General features: G+C 38.4%; 1 protein-coding gene across 5 annotated transcripts in view; it reads right to left on the reverse strand.

Annotated features, from left to right (window-relative positions):
• Window positions 1-82: 82 nt before the first annotated feature.
• Window positions 83-21,542, reverse strand: part of ORC3 (origin recognition complex subunit 3) — a 71,957-nt gene continuing 50,497 nt past the window's right edge. For 2 of the 5 annotated variants that reach the window (XM_055433890.2, XM_055433893.2), the window contains 7 exons: window positions 16,994-17,127; window positions 14,317-14,396; window positions 13,291-13,391; window positions 9,246-9,387; window positions 7,357-7,473; window positions 6,336-6,415; window positions 83-5,821 (listed from right to left, as the gene is read on the reverse strand). In XM_055433890.2, coding sequence (XP_055289865.1) covers window positions 5,716-5,821; window positions 6,336-6,415; window positions 7,357-7,473; window positions 9,246-9,387; window positions 13,291-13,391; window positions 14,317-14,396; window positions 16,994-17,127 — 760 coding nt within the window. In that variant the 3' untranslated portion in view covers window positions 83-5,715. Of the gene's footprint in view, window positions 5,829-5,886; window positions 6,095-6,302; window positions 6,416-7,356; window positions 7,474-9,245; window positions 9,388-13,290; window positions 13,392-14,316; window positions 14,397-16,993; window positions 17,128-21,542 lie in introns of those variants that run through there. The other 3 variants (XM_055433892.2, XM_088840725.1, XM_088840724.1) reach the window with 3 other exon arrangements.

The raw sequence follows: 21,542 nt of genomic DNA on the forward strand, positions 1-21,542 counted from the left end.
TAATAATTTAGAATGTAATCCCAGGACATTATTAAGCAAATAGCCTACAGTGCTTCCTATGAACTAGTGAAGGAGGAGGGCATTTCTGTATTCCAGGACTTCTTGGGGTTTCAAATGGGTTTATATGATTTCCCTGTTGGGATTTTTTTTTTGGTAGTTTTTATTTATTCTATCAGTCTTTTTAACGAATGTTTATAGCTGCATTTTTTCCCCCCAGTGTATCATTGTTTTATTGCCCTTGTAGTACTGGAATTTAGTTGGAAGAATAAAACATTTACTTCTAATCTGCTTGTTTTTAATGTACAGATGGGTAGTATTTGAATAAAGCCAGTGTTTTAAATGTAAGCATTTTCCAGGAATCAATTTTCTGGTAAGATTTCAAAATCAGTCTTTTTATAAACTGAGTTCTGATTCCAAATTGTCTCTCTTCTCATTGCATGACAGGTTAGTTTTAACAACTGTATACTTTAAAGGAAAATATATGAAAGCATCATTCAGTACGTCTAATTCCCATTACATACATGCTTTCTAGACACAGATTTCCTATAATGAAGTGACCAAAAAGTGCTTCAGTGAATTCTTTTAAATTCTGTTAACATATTTCTACTAATTAAGTCATAAATATACTGGGATATGTTTATAATTGACCTAATTAGTGGAATTCTTTGTCTAAAACAAGGCCAAAAAGTGGTATAGGGGCTTTGCAAGATCCTCAGGTAATCCATATGCCCATTAAGTGCTTTAGAAACATTGGTATAGCACAGGGTAGCCATAAGTACGGAGAAGGCAATGGCAAGCCATTCCAGTACTCTTGCCTGGAAAATCCCATGGATGGAGGAGCCTGGTAGGCTGCAGTCCGTGGGGTCGCTAAGGGTCAGACATGGCTGAGCGACTTCACTTTCACTTTTCGCTTTCACACATTGGAGAAGGAAATGGCAACCCACTCCAGTGTTCTTGCCTGGAGAATCGCAGGGATGGGGGAGCCTGGTGGGCTTCTGTCTATAGGGTCACACAGAGTCGGACACGACTGAAGTGACTTAGCAGCAGCAGCAGCAGCCATAAGTAAGGTGGATAATCCTACCTGGTTTTAATGGACTGATGGATTCTCAGCCTCAGCATTACTTAAAATTGGGGCCAGATTCAATCTTTGTTGTGGGGAGACTACTGCATGTAGGATGTTTAGCAGCATCTCTGGCCTCTACCACTGGATGCCAGTAACACCCTCCCCAAGTCCTGACAACCAAAAAATGTGCCTCCAGACGCTGACAAATGTCAGGGCAGGGGGATTCAAATGGTCCCCAGCTGAGAACCACTCGTCTAGTGGGACAGAATTTTAGAATGCAAGAGTAAGTAAAAATTATGGAGGAGTGAGGATAGAATGTAAATATGCTTTATCTCTTCTTCACTCCAAAATGAACATTCTTGTTATATAATTAGCACATGTGACTTTTCATGTAGATTTAAAGTTTATAAAAGAGCTGGTCTTCCTGTTTGAGAGGATATGCTATAAGGAAAACTAGTGCTGGCAGTCTGAATGGAGCTTCAAATAACATTTTAATTCTAGATTCAACTTTGATCAAGAACAAAATTTTCCCCACAGCCAAATTTCTGCTTATCCACCTTACCCCAAAATTCTGTCTTACGGGCTGCTTCCTGATTTTAACTGATTGAGTGTGTGATGTAATTTCAGAAAATGAAAAATGTGGGCAACTTCTTGGATCTATTAACAATTAACAAGATTTAGATGGACCCAGTAGGTGGTGATTAGTACAGATACAAGCAGCACTTTGAATTCCCAAAAAGCTCTGAAATTGCTTCCAATAAGTACAGAATTTAGTCGGCCAACTGTCATCTTATTCTTTACAGTAAAAGGCAGTGCTGGTATTGTGCTGTACTTGTTACTGTAATGTAACTAGGTCACCAGGTAGAATTCTCTGTATAGGAAAAACAGGCACAGGCAATGTGAAAATATAGTAAGTTTAAAAATATCAATGCTATCTTTGGCCTATGGCAAGAACTTTTATCCTAAAGAAAACGGTTTCCAAATGAGACATTTAAAAGAATGTAACGTAACATCGGCAACGTTAACTGGAGCCCTTTACAGGTTCTACCCCCAGACAGGGGAGGTGAAGACTGTTGGAATCTGTTTGACATGTTCCCCAGCTGATGCAAGGTTGGAAATGATTTTATCTGCCTTTTTTGGGTTACTCCCTTACTTCAAAATTACACAGTAACTGGTGTTCATAAATGAATATCCTGCTAAAGCACCTGATGAGCCTGTCCCTGTCTACTCATAGATAGGGCTCCAGCAGTTACCTGCTCCTACCTTTGCTCCAGCTGGGGAGCATTAGCTCATTCAAAGGTAGGGCCAACAGTCCTCTCTCCTGCACCCATTTTCCATATATATAATTCTCATAAAAAACTTGACAAAAGTCTTATGATCCTATAATCCCTTTCTGCTGCTGCCAAGTCACTTCAGTCGTGTCCAACTCTGTGTGACCCTAGAGACGGCAGCCCACCAGGCTCCCCCATCCCTGGGATTCTCCAGGCAAGAACACTGGAGTGGGTTGCCATTTCCTTCTCCAATAATCCCTTTCTAGGTATTATCTATTTTTGTGTTCTATAATCTTTAAAGCAAAACTCAGGAGAATTTTCTAAACTTCCATTCTTCTCCCACTTTTTTGGTCAATTATTAGGAGAAAATCAAAAGCTAAAAATACAGTCCAACAATCCTCTTAAAGGGAACAATTATTTTGCCCTTTTTGCTTTGTATATATATTGTTTAAGAACATGTATGGGCTCCTCTGTCCATGGGATTTCCCAAGCAAGACTTCTGGAGTGGGTTGTCATTTTTCTGACCCACGGATTGAACCCGGGTCTCCTGCACTAGCAGGTGGATTCTTTTACCTCCTACTTAAAGGAATGCTTTCCTAATTTAACCTCTAATCCATATTCAGGTTTTCCCATTTGTCCTCAAAATGTCTTGCAGCTTTTTTTCTCCCTAAAGCAGAATTCAATTAAGATTCTGACTTTCTGGAACAACTAAGCTTGTCATCTTATTGAATGTTTGTTGTTAATTAATGTCATTAAACTCTTCTATTCCTTTAAACATACTGTAATCTGGAAGTTAAGTCTAAAGCATTTATTAGTTTCATGTTAAGACTTCACAGTATAAGATAATGCTATGATCTCTGTTATTATATCACACACAGTGATATGATAGGTGATGCCTGCCAGCCTTTGTCTTCACTCTTCAGCCACCAACATTTTCTGCATTGCTAAATCTAATCAACAATTGATTTGTAGAGTTGGTGGCAAGATACCACCAAACTGGCTTGATTTTCTTTCCTTTGCTGGTTGCTGGCCTGGTCTTTCTCTGAACTTTAAAGCATGCCTAGAGTTGACCTGGGGCTCCTTGCCTCTGCTCATACTCACTTTGGTCAGTATCAACTCCTCAGTTGATGGCATCGCCATTCAGAAGTTTTTCAGAGAGTCCCAAATTCCTCACATCCTTCATCCAATCTTGAGTTCCATCTAAAATCTCAACCATCTCTATTACTACCCTTGTAGGAGACATCTGTGTCTTGCCTGGATGATTTCGGCAACCTCCAAATTGGTCTTTGTTGCCTTATTTGTGTCTCCTCACCTATTCCAGTCTATTCTCACAGCCAGTGATCCTTTAAAGGTCTTTCTAAAGGACAGCTTAGATGGCTTCCTACCTATAAAAGTTAAAGACCTTAAAGTGGTCTACGGCCACAATTTTCCTGCTGTCCACTCCACCTCATTCAGTTCTGAGTTTCCCTCTTGCTCACTGCGTGTCCCACACTGGCCACTTTCGCTGTTCCTCCAGTGCAGCTTGCGTACTGCCCTCAGGTCCTTTGTTATTGCTGTTCTCTATCTAAAATGCACTTCTTCCATAAAATCATGGCTAAATCTTTTTATTCAAACGTCAACTCAGGCATGCATGTTCAGCATGATCTGCTTCCCTTTTGCTTTTTTTTTTTCTCTTTAACATTGTATAATTGTTCTTTGCTATTGATAGAATGCAGCGAGGGCAAAGATCTGTGCTCACTGAAGTACTACAAGTGCTGCGACAGTGTCCCATGATACACGCTCAATAAATAATTTGTGAACAAATCAGTCACACATTCTTTACCTAGATTTTACCAACCATAGTCAAAAATGAAACAGATGATTGAGGGCACTATCTGGCTGGAAATACTGAGAAAAAAACAGTGACCTAGTTGTGAAGATGCACTGGAAAATGTCACACAACAGAAATCTAGTCTTTGATAATGTCCATTTGGCAAAGGCTCTGCTCTATGCCCTCATTTTAGGGATCCCTAGAAGTTGTGCCTCTAACACATGGATTCCAAGGTGTCAAAAGCCTCTTGATTGTGTTTATGCATTCATTCGCATCATGAATTCCTTAATTTCCAAGTTGACAGCCCTTTGTGCATACGTACATGTGTTTCAGTTCTGCTGAATAAAATCCTGGCATCTTCTAGATGAAGATAAAGACACTATCTGAACTAATGCAACTCTGAGGTAATTGTCTCAAGGCTTTGTCGGGCTAGACACTTTCTGCTCTGGCTTGCAACTGATTCTTTATTTCTGATACCTTGGGATTTTTCTTTTTAACTCTGGCAACATTATGACAATTTGTCTTGGGGTACATTTCATCTAGCACTTAAGAGTTTCTGAAGCGGAAAGTGGGGAAGGGAGCGGTTATCCATTAACGTCATCTCAGCTCACCTTGTTGCCGCAGGGCTAAGGAGCCCTTTATACTTACATAATACCTCTTTCATACTCCAGAATTAATAAGGCTTAAATTATATATTAAGTCTGTTTATATTAAATTTGTCCTCTAAACACACAGACCTATAAGTTTATAGTTTTAAGGTCTTCAACTGTAATAGTCCTCTGAATTTGGACGTTTTTCCTCCCAGTCATATTTGCATGGTGATTTTGGTATGTTAATATACTTAAAGACACATCCCAGAATTCTCTTGGAACCAGAAATTAAATAATGAACTTGAGGTCTCTGTTTCACTACCTTGATAAGAATTCTTATGGAAGAGATTCAGGTGTCATTTCATCTGAGTCTTAAGGGTTGATGTGATTTGTAAAGATCTTTGAGGCTCTAAGACTCCATGATGGGTCAACCTGAAGTACAATATTTACTGCTTTTAAACAGAAAGCCAAACAACTTGAGACTTTTTAGGTTGTAAGACTAAAGGAAATGGGGCAGTAGAGGCAGTTTTAGAACCTCTGGAGGAGGAGAAATAATCCTCTAGGATATTCATCTTATTACATAATTTATACAAGTGAAGAATACCAGTGCAAGAAACTGGTAGAACAAAAATTAGTATTAATACTATTAGATCAACTGATTCTCCTGGATAAGGAATTTATTACATTTATATATTATTTATGTTCAAGAACAATTTATTCATAATTTCTTCACGACTGAGAACTGCAGTGATATTCTGAGAAAGTTTCTAGTTGCGTGTTACTTGTTGGATTTCAAAGTTCTCTAAAGGGGCTTTGATACATTCCTGTTTGGGGTTAACAGTCTACTTTTCTGTTTAAACATCACACAGGGATTCCACACTTCTCTTCTTGCCAGACAATCTTCTTTGAGCCGTGTGTAAATATGATTGGTCTTTTTCTCTTAAGCTAACTGTTATCTTTCTGCCTTTACTCATTTGCTGTCTAGCAGCCTCCCCATGTTAGCCTTGCCACATGGTCAGTCTTCTGTTTGGTAGGTTTTATAAATCCCAAAAGTTCTAATTCAGAGACAGCTCTAATAAACCGAGCACTGGAGGCTATAGCTAAGGAAATTCACCACATATTTCGGACCCAAAAAAAAAGGAGTTAAAATCTCAGTGTTAAAACTAGTTGGTGAGCTGAAGTACAGTTCAACTGCATACTACTAAATTAAACTATAACTCTTACTGGAAAACACTAAGTATAATTAGATTCCACTGTCAATAAGACACAAATGGAAAAGTGCTTACCACTCATCTAGTTCTCATCTTTCAAGGAGTATGAAAATTGCTTCCCTGCCAACTTCTTAAACTACGTCAATAACCTAAGAAACAGAGAATTCAATAATGACCATTCTGGGACATTTTTGGTGAACTTTGAAAAACGACCTCTATATAAGTTTTAGACCAAATAGTTTCAATTTGTCTCATTTTAAATTCGAAATAAGTACTAGGGAACAACTTATTCTGGGATGGTATGGTTATATCTCTAGTGTAGATCTGGAGAAACTATAAACTATTCTCTATGCTTACTTGGATGTTGTAGAATTGATTTTAAAAGGATACTGGATAATTTCATTCCTTTCTTCTGAGGTTATAGAATTTGCATCCATTTTTTCAGCAGCTGTCACAACTGTTGCAAAAGCCTTTTGAGAGACAGGACAGAAGAAGATAAAAATCTCTGCTGTTGTCAAACATCTTTTATTTTTTTGCACTTAAAGGCTCTGTATTTTTAAGCCAGGTCAAACACTGCTGCTGCTGGTAGCTGACACATTTTTAAAAATTGTACCAAATTTCAGGGTCTTAGAACTACATTGATGATCACTTTAAATAACTACACATTAAAAGAAAGTGGAATGGTTCCTGAATAATCTTATATTTCAGAGAACTAAGAAATGTGCAGAGAAAAACAAAAGTTGAGAAGCTGAAAAAGTTGAAAAGCATGAGGCTGTCTTGTATCCTCCAACTCCCAACCTCCATCACCCAGGAAAATGCGTATTTTTCTTGGAAGCAACCAATTACCATATTTTTTAAAAGTGACAAGACATGCTTCAAATAGGGCCTTTAACAAAGTTAACTTTTAATATTCTGAAGAGGGAAAGAATAATTATTAAAGAATAGTAACAGCTGTCCTTTGCCTTGCCAAGTATTCCGTGTACTTTCTGATTGCTAAATCTGTTGTATAGTTATTCCAATATTTTCTTTTCTTTCATCCAATAAGGGAAATGCTAGTTAATAATACACTGTTTTATCTTGTGGGATAACAGAACTGACCTCAATGGTTTAGCTTTCGTTAAACTTAATAAAATGTACTTATTTTGACCTGGCAAGGACATAGCATTATTAACAGAATTAGCTTGGTTGAGGCATGTGGGATCAGCGTTCTGGGGCTTGGGTGGAACTGCTGAGCAGTTAAGTGCCTTTTTGGAGAAACTTGCCAGGTGATTTATAATGCTTTCCAAACCAAAGACAGGTGACTGAGAAAATAAGAGATGACTTCCAAAGTACCGAAAATATAAAAACAGCCCAAGAAAGGTGTCACGGTTGGTTAGACACACAGACAGCTTGCTCTTTCCCCCTGACCTACCTCCGACCAGTCCACAAGGTTGATTAGCCTGCTGCACTCCAGGTGCAGTTTATATGCTATGCAGATGTCTGGGGCAACATTTGGAATGCAACCTTCTTCACTTCTCAGTGCTTCGTTCTAAAAATAACAGTAAACTAAGGTAACTACCTTTCAGAAATCATGAGGAACAAAATCACAAATTAATTAACCTCCTAATCTGAAATTAGTAAACTAATAAATGAAGTCTTTGGTTTCCTTTATTTTGTGAGTTGTATTTATTCTCCAATAGTTAACTGGTGGTTGGTCAGAATCTCCCTAGCTCCTAGTCACTGGATGGATATTGCGAGGATCAAAAAACAGGAATATTTTTCATCATTATTAATCTCTTTTTTCCATTTAAATCATATATTATTCATTACTGAGACTCTGATGCATTTCTGGTTTCCATAAAATTTTATGGAATTTTGTGGATTTTCAATAAACTGCCACTTCCAACACTGCTAATTACCTGAAATCCAGCAATTACTATACTGTACTAATAAATACCAACACACCACTTCCAGGATTACAGACTGTCGCTCAAAGAAGACTGTGCTGTCAATATTGCAGATCCTATCTCCCACAAAACCAGTGTTTCTTCAACCTATTTGAAATTGATGGTTCTAAATTAAGAAACAAAATCTCTTTCAAATATACACACGTGAATTATATACTCCCACAAACTGCTGAAATCACACTATTTCTCTTCTGTGACTTGATAATAGCAAAAAAAAAAAAAGATGGACTTTGTGGCTTATATTTCTGATGCTGGGAAGGATTGGGGGCAGGAGGAGACGGGGACGACAGAGAATGAGATGGCTGGATGGCATCACCGACTCGATGGACATGAATTTGAGTGAACTCCGGGAGCTGGTGATGGACAGGGAGGCCTGGCGTGCTGTGATTCATGGGGTCGCAAAGAGTTGGACACGACTGAGTGACTGAACTGAACTGATAATACAAATAAGTGATATCTTGTGCCTTAAATATGAAATTATTCAATTACCCCACTACCGACATTACTGAAAACCATGATTTACACCTGCCTACTCAGCATTCTCTCACAATGTTACTGAGCATGTGAGTTTGCGTGCCCTTTTGGACAGGAAAGCAGTACATTAGAACTCTCTTCATACGTTTTATGGAGTCACTTCTTAAGTATCCTCTGTTTTAAGATTTCCAGGTGCTTGAGTTGATAACTTATTAACAAATTAGCAATTTAATATTAACTTAGCAAATTATCAACAAATTATTTTATGTGTGTCTATAACAACTGACACTTTCAGCTTTCTGAAATGTTTAAAGTGATCATGTTACCTGTCATTGAACTCTTTGTTTAAAAAACAACCTGGAACTGGCAGATATGTCTGGAGTTTAGGAGTTTTATTTCCAGCAGATTGCTGGCTGGCCTCTACATTCAGTTTTGGAGATACTCTCAGGGTAGATCTTTCTTTGGTTTAAAATCCAAGATGAAATTTCAAAGTTTTTCCTTTTTCCATCAGAAATAATCATTTGGATTTTTTAAAGTAATTTCACTGAGTCACAAGGTTTGACCAATTATCTGCTGTTACATCTGTAAGAAGCCTTTCCCTTACTTTCAAGAGTAGAAGCATTATACTCAAGTTACTCCTATGGCCTGGTTTTATTACATGAAAGAGAAGACAATCACACATGATCAAAAGTTGGCAGTGTTAGTTCACAGGCTTAGAAAAAAGCCCTCTAAAATCTAAAGACTTTTTAAAAATACCTGAAAGAGGTACAACCCTGAGCTGCCTGCTCCCTGCTCATTAGAACAACAAATTTACACTATTTCTGAGTTACATAAAGCCTGGAATCTGAACTGAACTGTCAGAGAAATGTCCGCTTCTTACCTTGAGGTAGTAATAGGGGTTGTTGAGTGCGGTGTGGAGGGCTATGCGAGGGGCGGCGTTCAGGTGCTGGCGAAGGGTGTGGGCAGAGCTGAAGTACAGTGTCTCATGCAGAGGCTGGGTGTCTGGAGGCAGGAGGTACTCTCTGAAACCGTCAAAGTCAGGTTATCACCTTTTAGATGAGCACAGGTTCATTTTCAATATATTTTTGTTACTCCTCTGTGAAGGACTGAGCAATTTACTTAAAAAGCAAAATCAACAACAGCCAAAACAAAATACGTATCAAATCCAGTGCTGCTGCTGCTAAGTCGCTCAGTTGTGTCCGACTCTTAGTGACCCCATGGACTGCAGCCCACCAGGCTCCCCCATCCATGGGATTTTCCAGGCAAGAGTAACGGAGTGGGTCACCATTGCCTTCTCCACTTCCATGTAATATTGTTTAAAACTTCTACTCTCTGGAGTAAAGGAAACTATATCTTAGTTCTGATTCAAATCTCTAGGAACAAATGTATACAAATTACATTTTTGCTCAAAATCTTTAAGGTAGAATGTCTTAAAGTGTCAATGCTGCTGCTGCTGCTGCTCAGTCACTTCAGTCGTGTCCGACTCTGTGTGACCCCATAGACGGAAGCCCACCAGGCTCCCCCATCCCTGGGATTCTCCAGGCAAGAACACTGGAGTGGGTTGCCATTTCCTTCTCCAATGTGTGAAAGTGAAAAGTGAAAGTGAAGTCGCTCAGTCGTGTCCAACCCCTAGCGACCCCACGGACTGCAGCCTACCAGGCTCCTCCATCCATGGGATTTTCCAGGCAAGAGTACTGGAGTGGCTTGCCATTGCCTTCTCCGAAAGTGTCAATGAGTACCTTCTTATTTAGAAAACATGTCATATTTCTTACCATAGCAAACATTTAACTCTTGGCAGTGTTAAACACAGGCCTCAGACATGGAATTAAGAGTTTAGGAAATCTTTTTGGATCATGGAGATCTCTCTCATAGAAGAAATATATGTAAAGTTTTTATGTATTAGAATTCCTCTTTATAGGCAGAAAAGGCTAAATTTTCACTTCAGAGTATTAAAAAAACAAATCATTTATCATTAAAATTTCAATTACTAAAAAAAAAATCACTAATTTGAGATTCTTCTGTCTTATTAACTAAGTAATAAACCAATTTTAATGAAATCTGAATTTTTTAATAAAAGCTTTAAAAACTTCACTCTGAATATATAATAAGTCTGTCAGCTGGTCTCAGCCATGAAAGTACATGTTTCCTGGGTGGCCCACTGGGTTGCGAATCAGAAAGGGGAAACTTTAACATCCATAACCCAAAGGCAGAGTAATAAGTCACAAACTCAATTAAAGCAGTTAATTCACAATGCCTTCATAAATATTCCTGGGGTTTAGTCAGTCCTGGCCTAAAGTATTTTGGTCACATGACAGATTTGCATCAGCTCCTTTCCCACCAGTGCAGGCAGAACTAAGCAGCTTCTTCAGCCCATCCACCAGGGAAATTACTCTTCTTTCTGGTGTTCTGGCTTTCTTCCCCCCTGGACAGGATAACACTGCCTAGAAAAATCCCACGACACTTGCTCCACCTGCATGGTCTGGCTTTGAGGAAGAGAGGAAGCAGAAAGGATATGAACCATGTATATCACGCCCCACCAACTCCATCCTGCCCATCTCAAGAGCCCCAGACCCCCAGCTCACTTCACTTCCAGACGCTGCTCCTTCTCGAGTCAACTGGATTACGTGGTTTAACTGTAGCCCTGGGAATGGTTTCTGTGATGCCAGTTGCCTACCTGGATGGCTGGCTACCCATCTCTAATTTCCGACCACAAACTTTTCCTATCCCAACCTCAGGCTGTCCCCTAGTCATCATACATGGTGGTCATTAAAAGATCATGCTGGAGTCCCTACTCTGTAATAAGGACTGGAAATCTAACAAGGCAACCAAATCAGGTCAATTTCAGAAAAGACACTGTCTCATATTTGTCCTTCTCTCCCTTTTTAAAATCCTTATATTTAATGTTTTAGAGATTCAGGTAATTACCAAGGTAGAAGACCTTTTTAGATGGGTATCTAAAGAACTTCCGTCAGAGTCAAAATATTTGCCTGTATTTTGTTTCCACTGGACTATGTTAGTTGCACAACAGCGATAAAACATCACCATATATTAGAATTCTTAATTCAAATACAAATATGGAGATTGGCACAGAAATCAGCAGTGAGTCTGGCACTGGAACTCTACATGATGTTCGATCAGAGTCCACAAGCAAAAGAGGTGGTCTGAGGGGAACTGGTACGACCACTTTAGTATCCACAAGGGTTACAAAGATGAAGCTTGCATTTTAGTGAAAACAGTTAACTCAGTGGCAAGTTATTCTCATTTCTCAGTAGTTTCAGCAGTAGCTGCTCATGGTATACTAGGAACTCTGCTTGTTTCCTTTTTATCTTTTAAGGACTTCTTTTCCCCAGAACTCCAAGCTCTGTTGTAAACATCTGTGGTGTGAGACTTGGGGACAGTGTGAGGAAATGGAATAGGCCTTCTGTCAAATGTCAGCAGACGGGGGTTGTTTGACTTTCCACAGGTCACAACCTCTCTTTGGGCTTTAGCTGCCACATGACTTGGTCCTGTTTAGCTCTAACATGCTACACAGTCCTAACCTCTTCCCTGCAGGGACACGCAATCTTGGGAAAGATGATAAATCCTGGTATGGAAAGTTTTGTGATTTTGCAACATAATGCAGTTCAATCATGGTCAGTTTTATTTCAGTAACTACTCAGAAAGGTGGCAAAGTCAGACATATTAATTAGATCAAAGGTCATGAAAAGGGAATGGCTGGTCAGTTGCAGACCCTACAACCAGGGATCTGTGGGAATTCAGAAAAGAACATGACATTTGACCTATAAATTATGCCACATTACACTGTAAAATTATTTTCAGCAACTACAATGGTCACAACTTGGGAAAAGAGAACTAGGCACGTGGGTCTAGAAAATTTCAGCACAGGAAAGCCCGGTAAGGCAAGGCTAATTCTGCGAGTTCTCCAAGGTCATTTTTAGCCAGGAGGTAACTTTAGCATTGCACTGTATCACTTTTATGTGACACATTTCTATCACTTTAACCTTCCTTTTGTCACACTTGGTTGATCCTTTTGACTTCTGTCCTGACATTAGTAATTTCTCCCCAGTGACCAGGAACAATGACTGCCCCCACACAGTCCTGGAAAATGGAACTGTTCACTTACAAGAAGGACAGGTAATTTATCAGAAAACCACTCTTCGTCTTCAATAACTGAATTGCTTTTTTAGTACTTGATTCTATTCAGTACCCAGTCTGCTGCCGAGACTGAACTGCCATTAAAAATTAGGATAAGCAATGATAAAGAATAGTCCTTTTCCTACTTTTAAACTATTTGCTCATTTTATTTTTAAGACTTCTAACTTTTTTTTCTAGATGGCATGTCCTAACTGCAGGTTAGGTGGGTGATTTTACAGAGCTGGCTTTTGCGAAATCGAAACTCAGAATGATTTGAGTTTCTCAAGAAAGGGATCATCTTAAAATACAGGTAGGACTGGTGTACTTCTAAATGGACTCAGTGCCTTTCTCACCATACACTGGTCACTCAGAATAAAATAGGGCATTATGGCTGGGCTGGACTGGGTTGTCTGTTTTTTGGGCTTGGCCGAGATCCAGCATGCTCTGAGCAAAGAGACAGCAAGGATAAAGCATGATGAAAACACCTTGTTACTAGAAAGGGGAAAAATCCTTTTCTATTTCCAACTCCACTTCCCTCTCCCCCGTCAGCATAATGAACCAGGTTAAATTTAAGCCTGCATTCTGCTCAAGAATGAACTAAGTCATCTGGTTAGCTGCTTTAATAAGGATGGGAAAGGAATCAGCATTATAAGTCTAAGCTACACGGAGGGACTTGAGAAGCATAAAGCCTAAACCGGAAGAGTCCTGCACTGACTGAAGACAACTATCGTACCAGTGTCCTTTGGGCAAAAAGCCTGATTTCTAGCTCTAAAGAGCAACAACAAACTTACCTCACCAGACTGTCAACGAAGCTCACAACTTGTTCTCTGATGACTTCAAACTTGGTCTGCCTCTTACTGGTACTTCTTAACTCCTTCATTTCCAGTAAGGACTATGGAGGAAAGAACAGACCTTTTGTGGAGATTCTGAGACAGGAAGCCCCTCAGAGGGGGAGCTCTGCTGCTCAGGCAGAAGCAGTCAATGCCTTTCCGTATGACAGGGTGTATAGAGACAGAACCAAATCAAGATGCATTGTGTTTACTTGTCATCTTTGAGAACTGGGAAGAATCTCTCCTCCTAGGCGTATTGCTTCAAAAAAATATCAAGTGACTTTTCAAGGAATGAGGAGATGGGCAGTTTACTTCATTACTATGTTATATGGCAGTGCACTCATTAGCCACAACTCTTTACTTCATTTAAGAAAAGGACTTCCAAGAAGAAGAAAAAATCCTTGCTCTTTGCCATGTTAACAGGATGGACTCCATGTTTTGTTTTGCTTAGACTGATATTTTATTCTACGTGATCATAACTTGGTATCATGGTACAGAGAAGGTTCTTTATTTTGCCAACCAAGATCCTAAAGTGAGAACTATCTGAAAAAGACTATACTGGACACATTGTATGGATCAGTATACATTAAAAAATAAATCAATCAAGGAACGTATATAAAATTAATGAGTTAGTCTCTCTGGAATCTCAATCTGACCAAACTGAAAATCAAATACATCAGATAAATAATCAGATTTCTTTTTGCAACCATGTTCCCATTTTCCGTTATTGATATTAATTAATTCTCTTTCTCCCTGAGGCTATCAGAACAGATTCTATCTTTATTGGTTAGTAAGTTCCAGATTTCTACAAGGGGAATGAAGATAGCTATGGGGTAAACAGGATGTTCAATTTATAAGTGAGTTATAAAGTCTGCTTTGTTCCAAGCTGTGATTTTAAAATGAAAACAAAAACATCCAGGCAGGGCTAATCAAGAGTACACAGAAGCATCAGGGGATGTAGCTGGAAGGAAAAGAGAGTGATCTGACCTTCTGAAGATGATAAAGGTCCATCTTCTTAAGCCCCTTTGACTGTGACTGAGAAGTATCTTCTTCCTCTTTGGTTTCTGCTTTTAATATAAAACCGACATACAGCAGCTTGAGTAAATCCATTCAAGAGAACAAACATTTCTACTACTCCAAGGGGAATAAAGTTTCATCCTTTTTCTTTTTTTAATGTGGCAAGAGATCAAGGTTCCATCAGATAAATGATCTCTTCCAGAGACTGAAGGTCAATAAACATTACATAAGTTACGCTACAGAGAGGTCTTCAAAAAAAGCAGCTACTGAATTTTAAAAATGTGACCACAATGAAAATAAACTCCTCCAAACTAACAGGAAAATAATTTCCAAATGTTTGTGTTATTATAAATAGCTTTTTAAAAAAAGTTAAACTGTGTTTCTCTGACTATGCCATTATCGATATAAACAATACAAACCTACACCCTGGCAAACTTAGCCTCGATCTTCTGATGCACTGTATTTGACACAATGCTACTTATATCTAAAATGGGCAGTACATAAAAGTTTTGAGATAATCTATGAAAACACAAAATGCATCATGGTTCTCTAGCATAGGAAACAAAACTGTATCTTGTAAAAGGTGTACTTGTGTTTCTAAAGATCATGAAACTCTGAAAGCCTCTTCCTGGTGCAGGGCAGGTTTTGGAATTTCACACTTTCAAGACTTATTTGGCCAAACCTAAGATGCAACTGAAGAATCTGTTTTGTTCTCAAAGAATAAATTTCTTTTTAGCTAGTGATAATTCTTGGTTCAAGAAAGACATGATTTAAGTTCTGATTTCAGTAACATGTTGCAGAGCCTTAAAAATAAATCTTATATGACACTCTCACCTACCAAACCTTCCAAATGTAATTTTAAACCTAAACTGTAATACTTAATAACTGTCAAGGAACCAGAGATAGCATACAGCCAAATATTACTACTGGCCCAGTATGGGAGGGAAGGGTTAATTTCACTTCATTATTAACAACATGGCACTTTTGAAAACAGAAAAGTACATTTATTCAAGACACTGGTTTTGCTTCAACTTACAAAATTCTTCTGAAGAAGACTGTTATCTTAATTACCAACCTTCCCATTTCTAAAAGCCATATTCCTTTATTTAGTATTAGCACATCACAAGATTTGTTCACTAGCTTATGTTACACAAATTCTAATTAAAATGATTATATCTGCAGTTTCATTTTACAAAAATCCAGGTCTGAGTTTGTAAAAGATTGAAATTTAGCTAATTTATTTTATATTCTTCTAAGTCTTCTGCCCTATTTATATCCTTAAGGGTGGTCCCTCACTGTCCTAGTGACTATAATTAGGTGGTGACTGTGAATCGGAGAGAAAACAACAATGAGATGGTAGTTAAGAAAAATGTGAGCTCTAGGCTGGATGCTACCCTGGCTAGCTCTGAGATCTCAATTCAGAGGATTCTCTTCCTGGGCTTTAGTTTCTGTTGCAGCTGGACTCAATAATCTCTGTGATACCAGTTTTTAGTCCTTTACAATGTTTATGATTTGAAACTGGTTCGGCTCAGACTGTTGTGCAAATGCAGTATAGAGCCATGCCTGAGCATGACCTGGAGGGAGCCCCTGTTCTGTGGGGTGGCCCTCCAGTGAAGCAGACTGGCTCTTTCATCTTCCACTGGCTTCAGCAAAAGCAGTTTCCTAAATCCAAACGATTGAAAGACAAAGGAACACTTGCCAAACACAGGAAAAATCGATAGAGACATTCTAAGTGAAATGTTTTCACCATGCCATGTCCAATCTATGTGCTTATACACACCAGATTGCTTCTTTTCCCGAGGCTCCACTAAAATTTCCCTAAATAGGGGAAAATAAGAAGGGCACAGTCATTTTGTTTTACCAAAGGAGTACCATACTTTAGTGCTAGAAATGGAGCAAGGGAAGAGAAGGGAAAAGTTAAAAATCAGTATCAACTCATGGAGCCCCCTCAGAACAAAGAAGTCCTGGCGCATCAGAACACAAGACAGGCTGCCTGCACACAAACAGGCGCTCCAGCACTCGGCAAACATACCAATTCCTGTGCAGATCACGCAAGATAAAGGAAACTGTGCCCTCCAACATTGAGGAATGCCAGGCTGCTGCAATTCATTGAGGATTGAGAGATCCAAGCTTTGTAAATCTGATTAAAGCAAACCTCAAGCATATTTTGGTAATCAGCATACCAATGAGCCTCATTGCTGGGAAAGCAGTTCACAGCTATTAATTTTCAGGCTTACAAATAATTTATGCACTGTTTTTGAAATCTATAAAGAACCTGATGAAATGCTTAAGAAACAACATCTAAAACGAGTTCTTAATTATGATGCCCTGCTACTCCCTCCAATCTTTATTTCTTTCTGCTGCCTTTTTTTTTTTAAAAGGTAGGTACTCCAAACAATCCATCTGGAGAAAGTAATATTTTTTCCTGCCCATTTGATAGTTTTCATTGTTTTAACCAAAGCTGGAAGAGAACCATTTGGCCTAGTTGTGGCTGTCAAAGATGTGCTATTCTGAGGCTTGGTATACTGAGCGATCAAAAACTCATTATCTCTTCATCTCTCAGTGCATCAAAACATGGGGTTTTCCATGTTATTCTAGTCAAATGACTGTCATAGCCAGTAGAATTGGCAAGATATTATATTCTCACCATCAAGGCTCTGAAACTGGGCCAGGAACTCCTCTATTTTCTTTGCGGTGTTGCCAAGCTCCTTTGCAGAAGAGGACTGAAAAACCTTGAAACAGTTCTGAAGCATGGCCGTCAGTTCATCCTTTGCCAACAACCTAAAAGAGAATCAGTGACAAGAGATGTAATACAATTGGAAAATCAATATAGTTAAAAAATAGTGCTTACATATTAAATGTTTCTGCTCAGAAGAAGACAGCGTAAAATCCTTTATTTGTAGCTACCAACTATTTTTGGAGAGATTTTCCTCAATGGATGTGATATTCACAAGTATTGAAAAGTACTCAGAAGAGTTCTCATGATGAAGCTCAACTTGGAAAATATACAAAGATCTGGGTCTGTAGCCTGGCTCTGGCACTTGCTATTTTGTAATAAAGAACACGTTACTAAACATCTTTGATCCTTGGCTTCCTTGCCTCTAAAATGGAAACAGGAACTCACAAATTTCACAAGTGAGATGGAGCCTTAATAATTCAATGAGAAGATGCAGCTGAAGACTAGCACAGTGCTTATTTATCACACAGCAGGCACTGGAAGTTAGCTTTCCTTTCCTTCAGATCTAAATTTAAATTAAGAGACAAGAAACGTCCACTGAGGATATAACAACACATGCTAAATGAAAGCTCATTTGAAATGACCAAAAAGTATATCAATGATTTCCTTATTACCAATTTGGCTAGGCTTTATATCTTCTATGAGCTTTATTAACACCAGTCAGTAAATCCACTGAACTTTAATTTAAACTGGCAGGCAATTGTGTTTATTCTATAGCATAGGTAGAACGATTGTGCAACTCCTTCAAAGCCACAGAGAAAATCCTTGTTAGAAATAGAGAAGGGGACTTTCCTGGTGGTATAGTGGCTAAGAATTTGCCTGCCAATTCAGGGGACACAGGTTCGATCTCTGGCCTGGGAAGGCTGCACATGCCGTGGAGCAACTAAAGCCTGTGTTACTGAGTCCACCCTCCAGAGCCCATGAGCTGCAACTACTGAACCCTGTGTGTCTCAGCCTGTGCACCACACCAAAGAGAAGCCTCCACTTGCTGCAACTAGAGAAAGCCCATGCACAGCAATGAAGACCCAGCACAACCAAAAAAGTTAAAGAAAATGAAAAAATTTTTAAAGGAAACAGAGAAGAAACACATATTCTAAAATTAAGATCCTGTTTTCAGGGTCATTGCTTAGAGGATCTCTCCCCTAAGATCATAGTCAGTAACAGGACAGTGATTACAAGTTCTTAAATTAATCAGGAAAAAATAGCCAAATTCAGAATCTGGGTGATTCTGTAAAAACTATCTTATGTTTGATATTTTCAAGATAAAAAATTAATTTTTCAAAATAAAAATTTAATATTACTAAGTTAGAGAAAAATAAAGCTAAGTAGACTATGATTACCTAGAAATTAAGCTGATTACTTCAACTAGAATTTAAACCCAAACCAAAAAAAAAAAAAAAAACCACCACAAAGACTCTAAAAAACAAATGAAGAAAATAACCAATAAATGTAGACACTGAGACAGGTGGACAAAAAGTAAACTTTTTCCTCATTTTAAGAAAAAACCTCTTCCTCATTCTACAACAATGAAATAATTATCCAAAGTGTAATCTTTATCTGTGAATGAAAGGCAGTTAACAGGCCAAAGAAAACCAAACCAACACATTAAAATCTTGATTACATTTGAGATTATTTAAAACTTCTGGCTTCCTATTGCCCAGACAGAGTCAAACTATGAAGAGAAGAGAGTTAACTCAAAGTCAGACACACCTGAACAACCTGTCACCCCTGACCTTCAGCCCCACTCAGACGGACGAGGCACTCAGGCGAGAGCTGCACTGCCAGGCTCCAAGGAGTCACAGGCACTGGCTTGCTGGCAGGGCTGAGGAAATGCTGGTGGAGGTCGAACCCACACCAGCAGCCCCTGAAGACTGACTAGCTTCCCAGGCCACAGGCAGCCACACCTCTTATCCCTGGGCAGCTTACAAAACTGAATATTGAGGGTGAACCCTACTATTCATCTTCAGGATGCAGGAAAAAATGGCATTGTGTCATATAATTTTGAAATCAAACTTTACTAGCCATAATTTTTAATATTACATTTGATTGGAAAGGGCGGCTCTTTCATCTCAAGTATAGAAGACTTCTAGAGATTTGGATACTTATTTCTCTCTTTATTCTTAGCGAAAGACTATGTTCCTATTGTTTCCAGAACAAGAAATGACCTTACACTTTCTTAAGTACTCCCAGGTTTAATATAAAATAAGACCGGAAGTAACACTGATTAGAGCTAGCAATGTGATCAATTCAATAAAATTATTAATTAAAAATTTTCAATTCAGTTATTTACATAAAATGAACCAACAAAGATATCTCCTATCATCGTTACTGTTCAACATCATTCTAGAATCTGTTCTACAACGAATTAAGAAAAAAGAAGCAAGTGGTACAAATATAAGCAAGGAAGATGAAATTTATTATTTGCACAAGATATGACTGTAAGGTTAGAAAGTCTAAGAAAGCTACAAAAGTATTAAAGCATATAAAACGGTGTCTGGATATAAGCTAAATATATATATGTGTGTATATGTACACACACATTAATATCTTACAGGTGAAAGTGAAAGTCCCTCAGTCATGTCTGAATCTTTGCAACCCCATGGACTATACAGTCCATGGAATTCTCCAGGCCAGAATACTGGAGTGAGTAGCCTTTCCCTTCTCCAGGGGATCTTCCCAACCCAGGGATCGAACCCAGGTCTCCCGCATTGCAGGCAGATTCTTTACCAGCTGAGCCACAAGGGAAGCCTAACTATGGAAAAAAAGAACATGTTCAAAATGGCAACAAAAACTATAGAATGTTATAACAAATGTGTAAGACATAGCAAAATATTAAAACCCTGAATAGACATTTTCAGTTCTAACCTTCAATACTGTAAATAAATAAATTCATTCTAAATTAATCCATATTTCAACACTTTCTGAAACAAAATTCCAGTGGGCATATTTTAAAAGCCTAAAGAAAATATTCTAAAATTTATCTGGAAAAAAAATTAATGTTCCTAAAACTGAGGAACAATGTTTATATACTTGAGTATGTGTAGCAGGGCTACTAATATATCAAAGGGATACATTACAGTGATTAAAATCAGATGGTACTTTGTATAGAAACAGACCAACAGAATGAAATAACGGTCTAGAAAGAGAGGTATATATGAGAATTCAGTACATGACATAATGGTAGCACTTCAAATCAGTGGGGAAGAGATGGGGAGTATTAGAAATAACTAGCTTGAAAAAAACTGACCACTAACTCTGCATTTTTCAGAAAGAATAAAAATGTGAATGCGGTGTGAGAAGTGGGGAATGAGCTATTCCATTAATCATGAAATACTAGAAGAAAAAAAGAAAGCTTTTTAAGTCTGATAATATCCAGCATCAGCAAAGGTGTGGGGAAACAAACACTGACACGCTGTTGGTGCAAGTGTACTTTAATACAATTGTGTTTATATTCTGGACTCAAAAAGTCTATGTGTGTACTTTGTGAAAACAATTATACTAATGTGCAAACAAACTCACCCTCAGTGATAACTGTAACAACAGACAATTATAAACAACCTAAACATATATCAAACAAGGGACTAATAAAATCAAGTGCTACACTTTCAAAACAAGGGATACTATATAGCAGTGATAAACAATGAAGTAATGCGAGTGATGACAGCTAATATTTCTAGGCACACATATATATACCAGGCATCATTTGATCTCCACAACACTGTATGATACAGATACTATTTTTATTATCATGTTAAGAAATGAGAAAACAGAGGCACAGAAAACTTAGGGAACTTGTCCAGAGTCTGGTAACTGGCAAGGTGGGATCTGAACCCAGTCTGGCTTGGCATCTATGCTTTTACCAATGACATTACAGAAGCACCTTAAGTAGAATATTAGGTGCAAAACAAGTAACTACCGTGATAAAAACCAACCAGACAAATCCAAATAACAAAACAAAAAAAATCAAAGCTGTGGAATACAGTATATAGTAGGACTTAACATGTTTGTACCAGGAAAAATCTCAAAGTACAAACTGCCAACAGAGAATGACTGGCTTTCAGAGTTATGTAACACAAGCATTAATGTCAGAAAAGTAGTTTTATGTTCTCATTTAAATTACTTGCCACACAAGTGGAAGGCAAGAACAAGCAGCAGAAGATGAAATCAGAGAGAGGGAATGGGGGGCTAGATCACACAGGGTCACTGTAGAGATTGTGGTTTTACTGAGTGAAATGGGAGTTTTGAGCAAAGGAGTGACATTATCTGACTATATTTCATCTCATGTCATCTCATTTCATTTTCTGGCCACACCATGCCACCTGCGGGATCTTAGTTCCCTGACCAGGGATTGAACCCAGGCCCTGGCACACTGTAAGTACAGAATCCTAACTCCTGGACTGCCAGGCAATGTCCTTATATGGCATATTTTAAAAGGATTATTCTGCCTTCTATTTTGAGA

The sequence above is a fragment of the Moschus berezovskii genome, chromosome 10 (assembly GCF_049115385.1).
Source record: "Moschus berezovskii isolate FMDL1 chromosome 10, NW_MosBer_1.0, whole genome shotgun sequence".
In the NCBI taxonomy this organism is placed as follows: Eukaryota; Metazoa; Chordata; class Mammalia; order Artiodactyla; family Moschidae; genus Moschus; species Moschus berezovskii.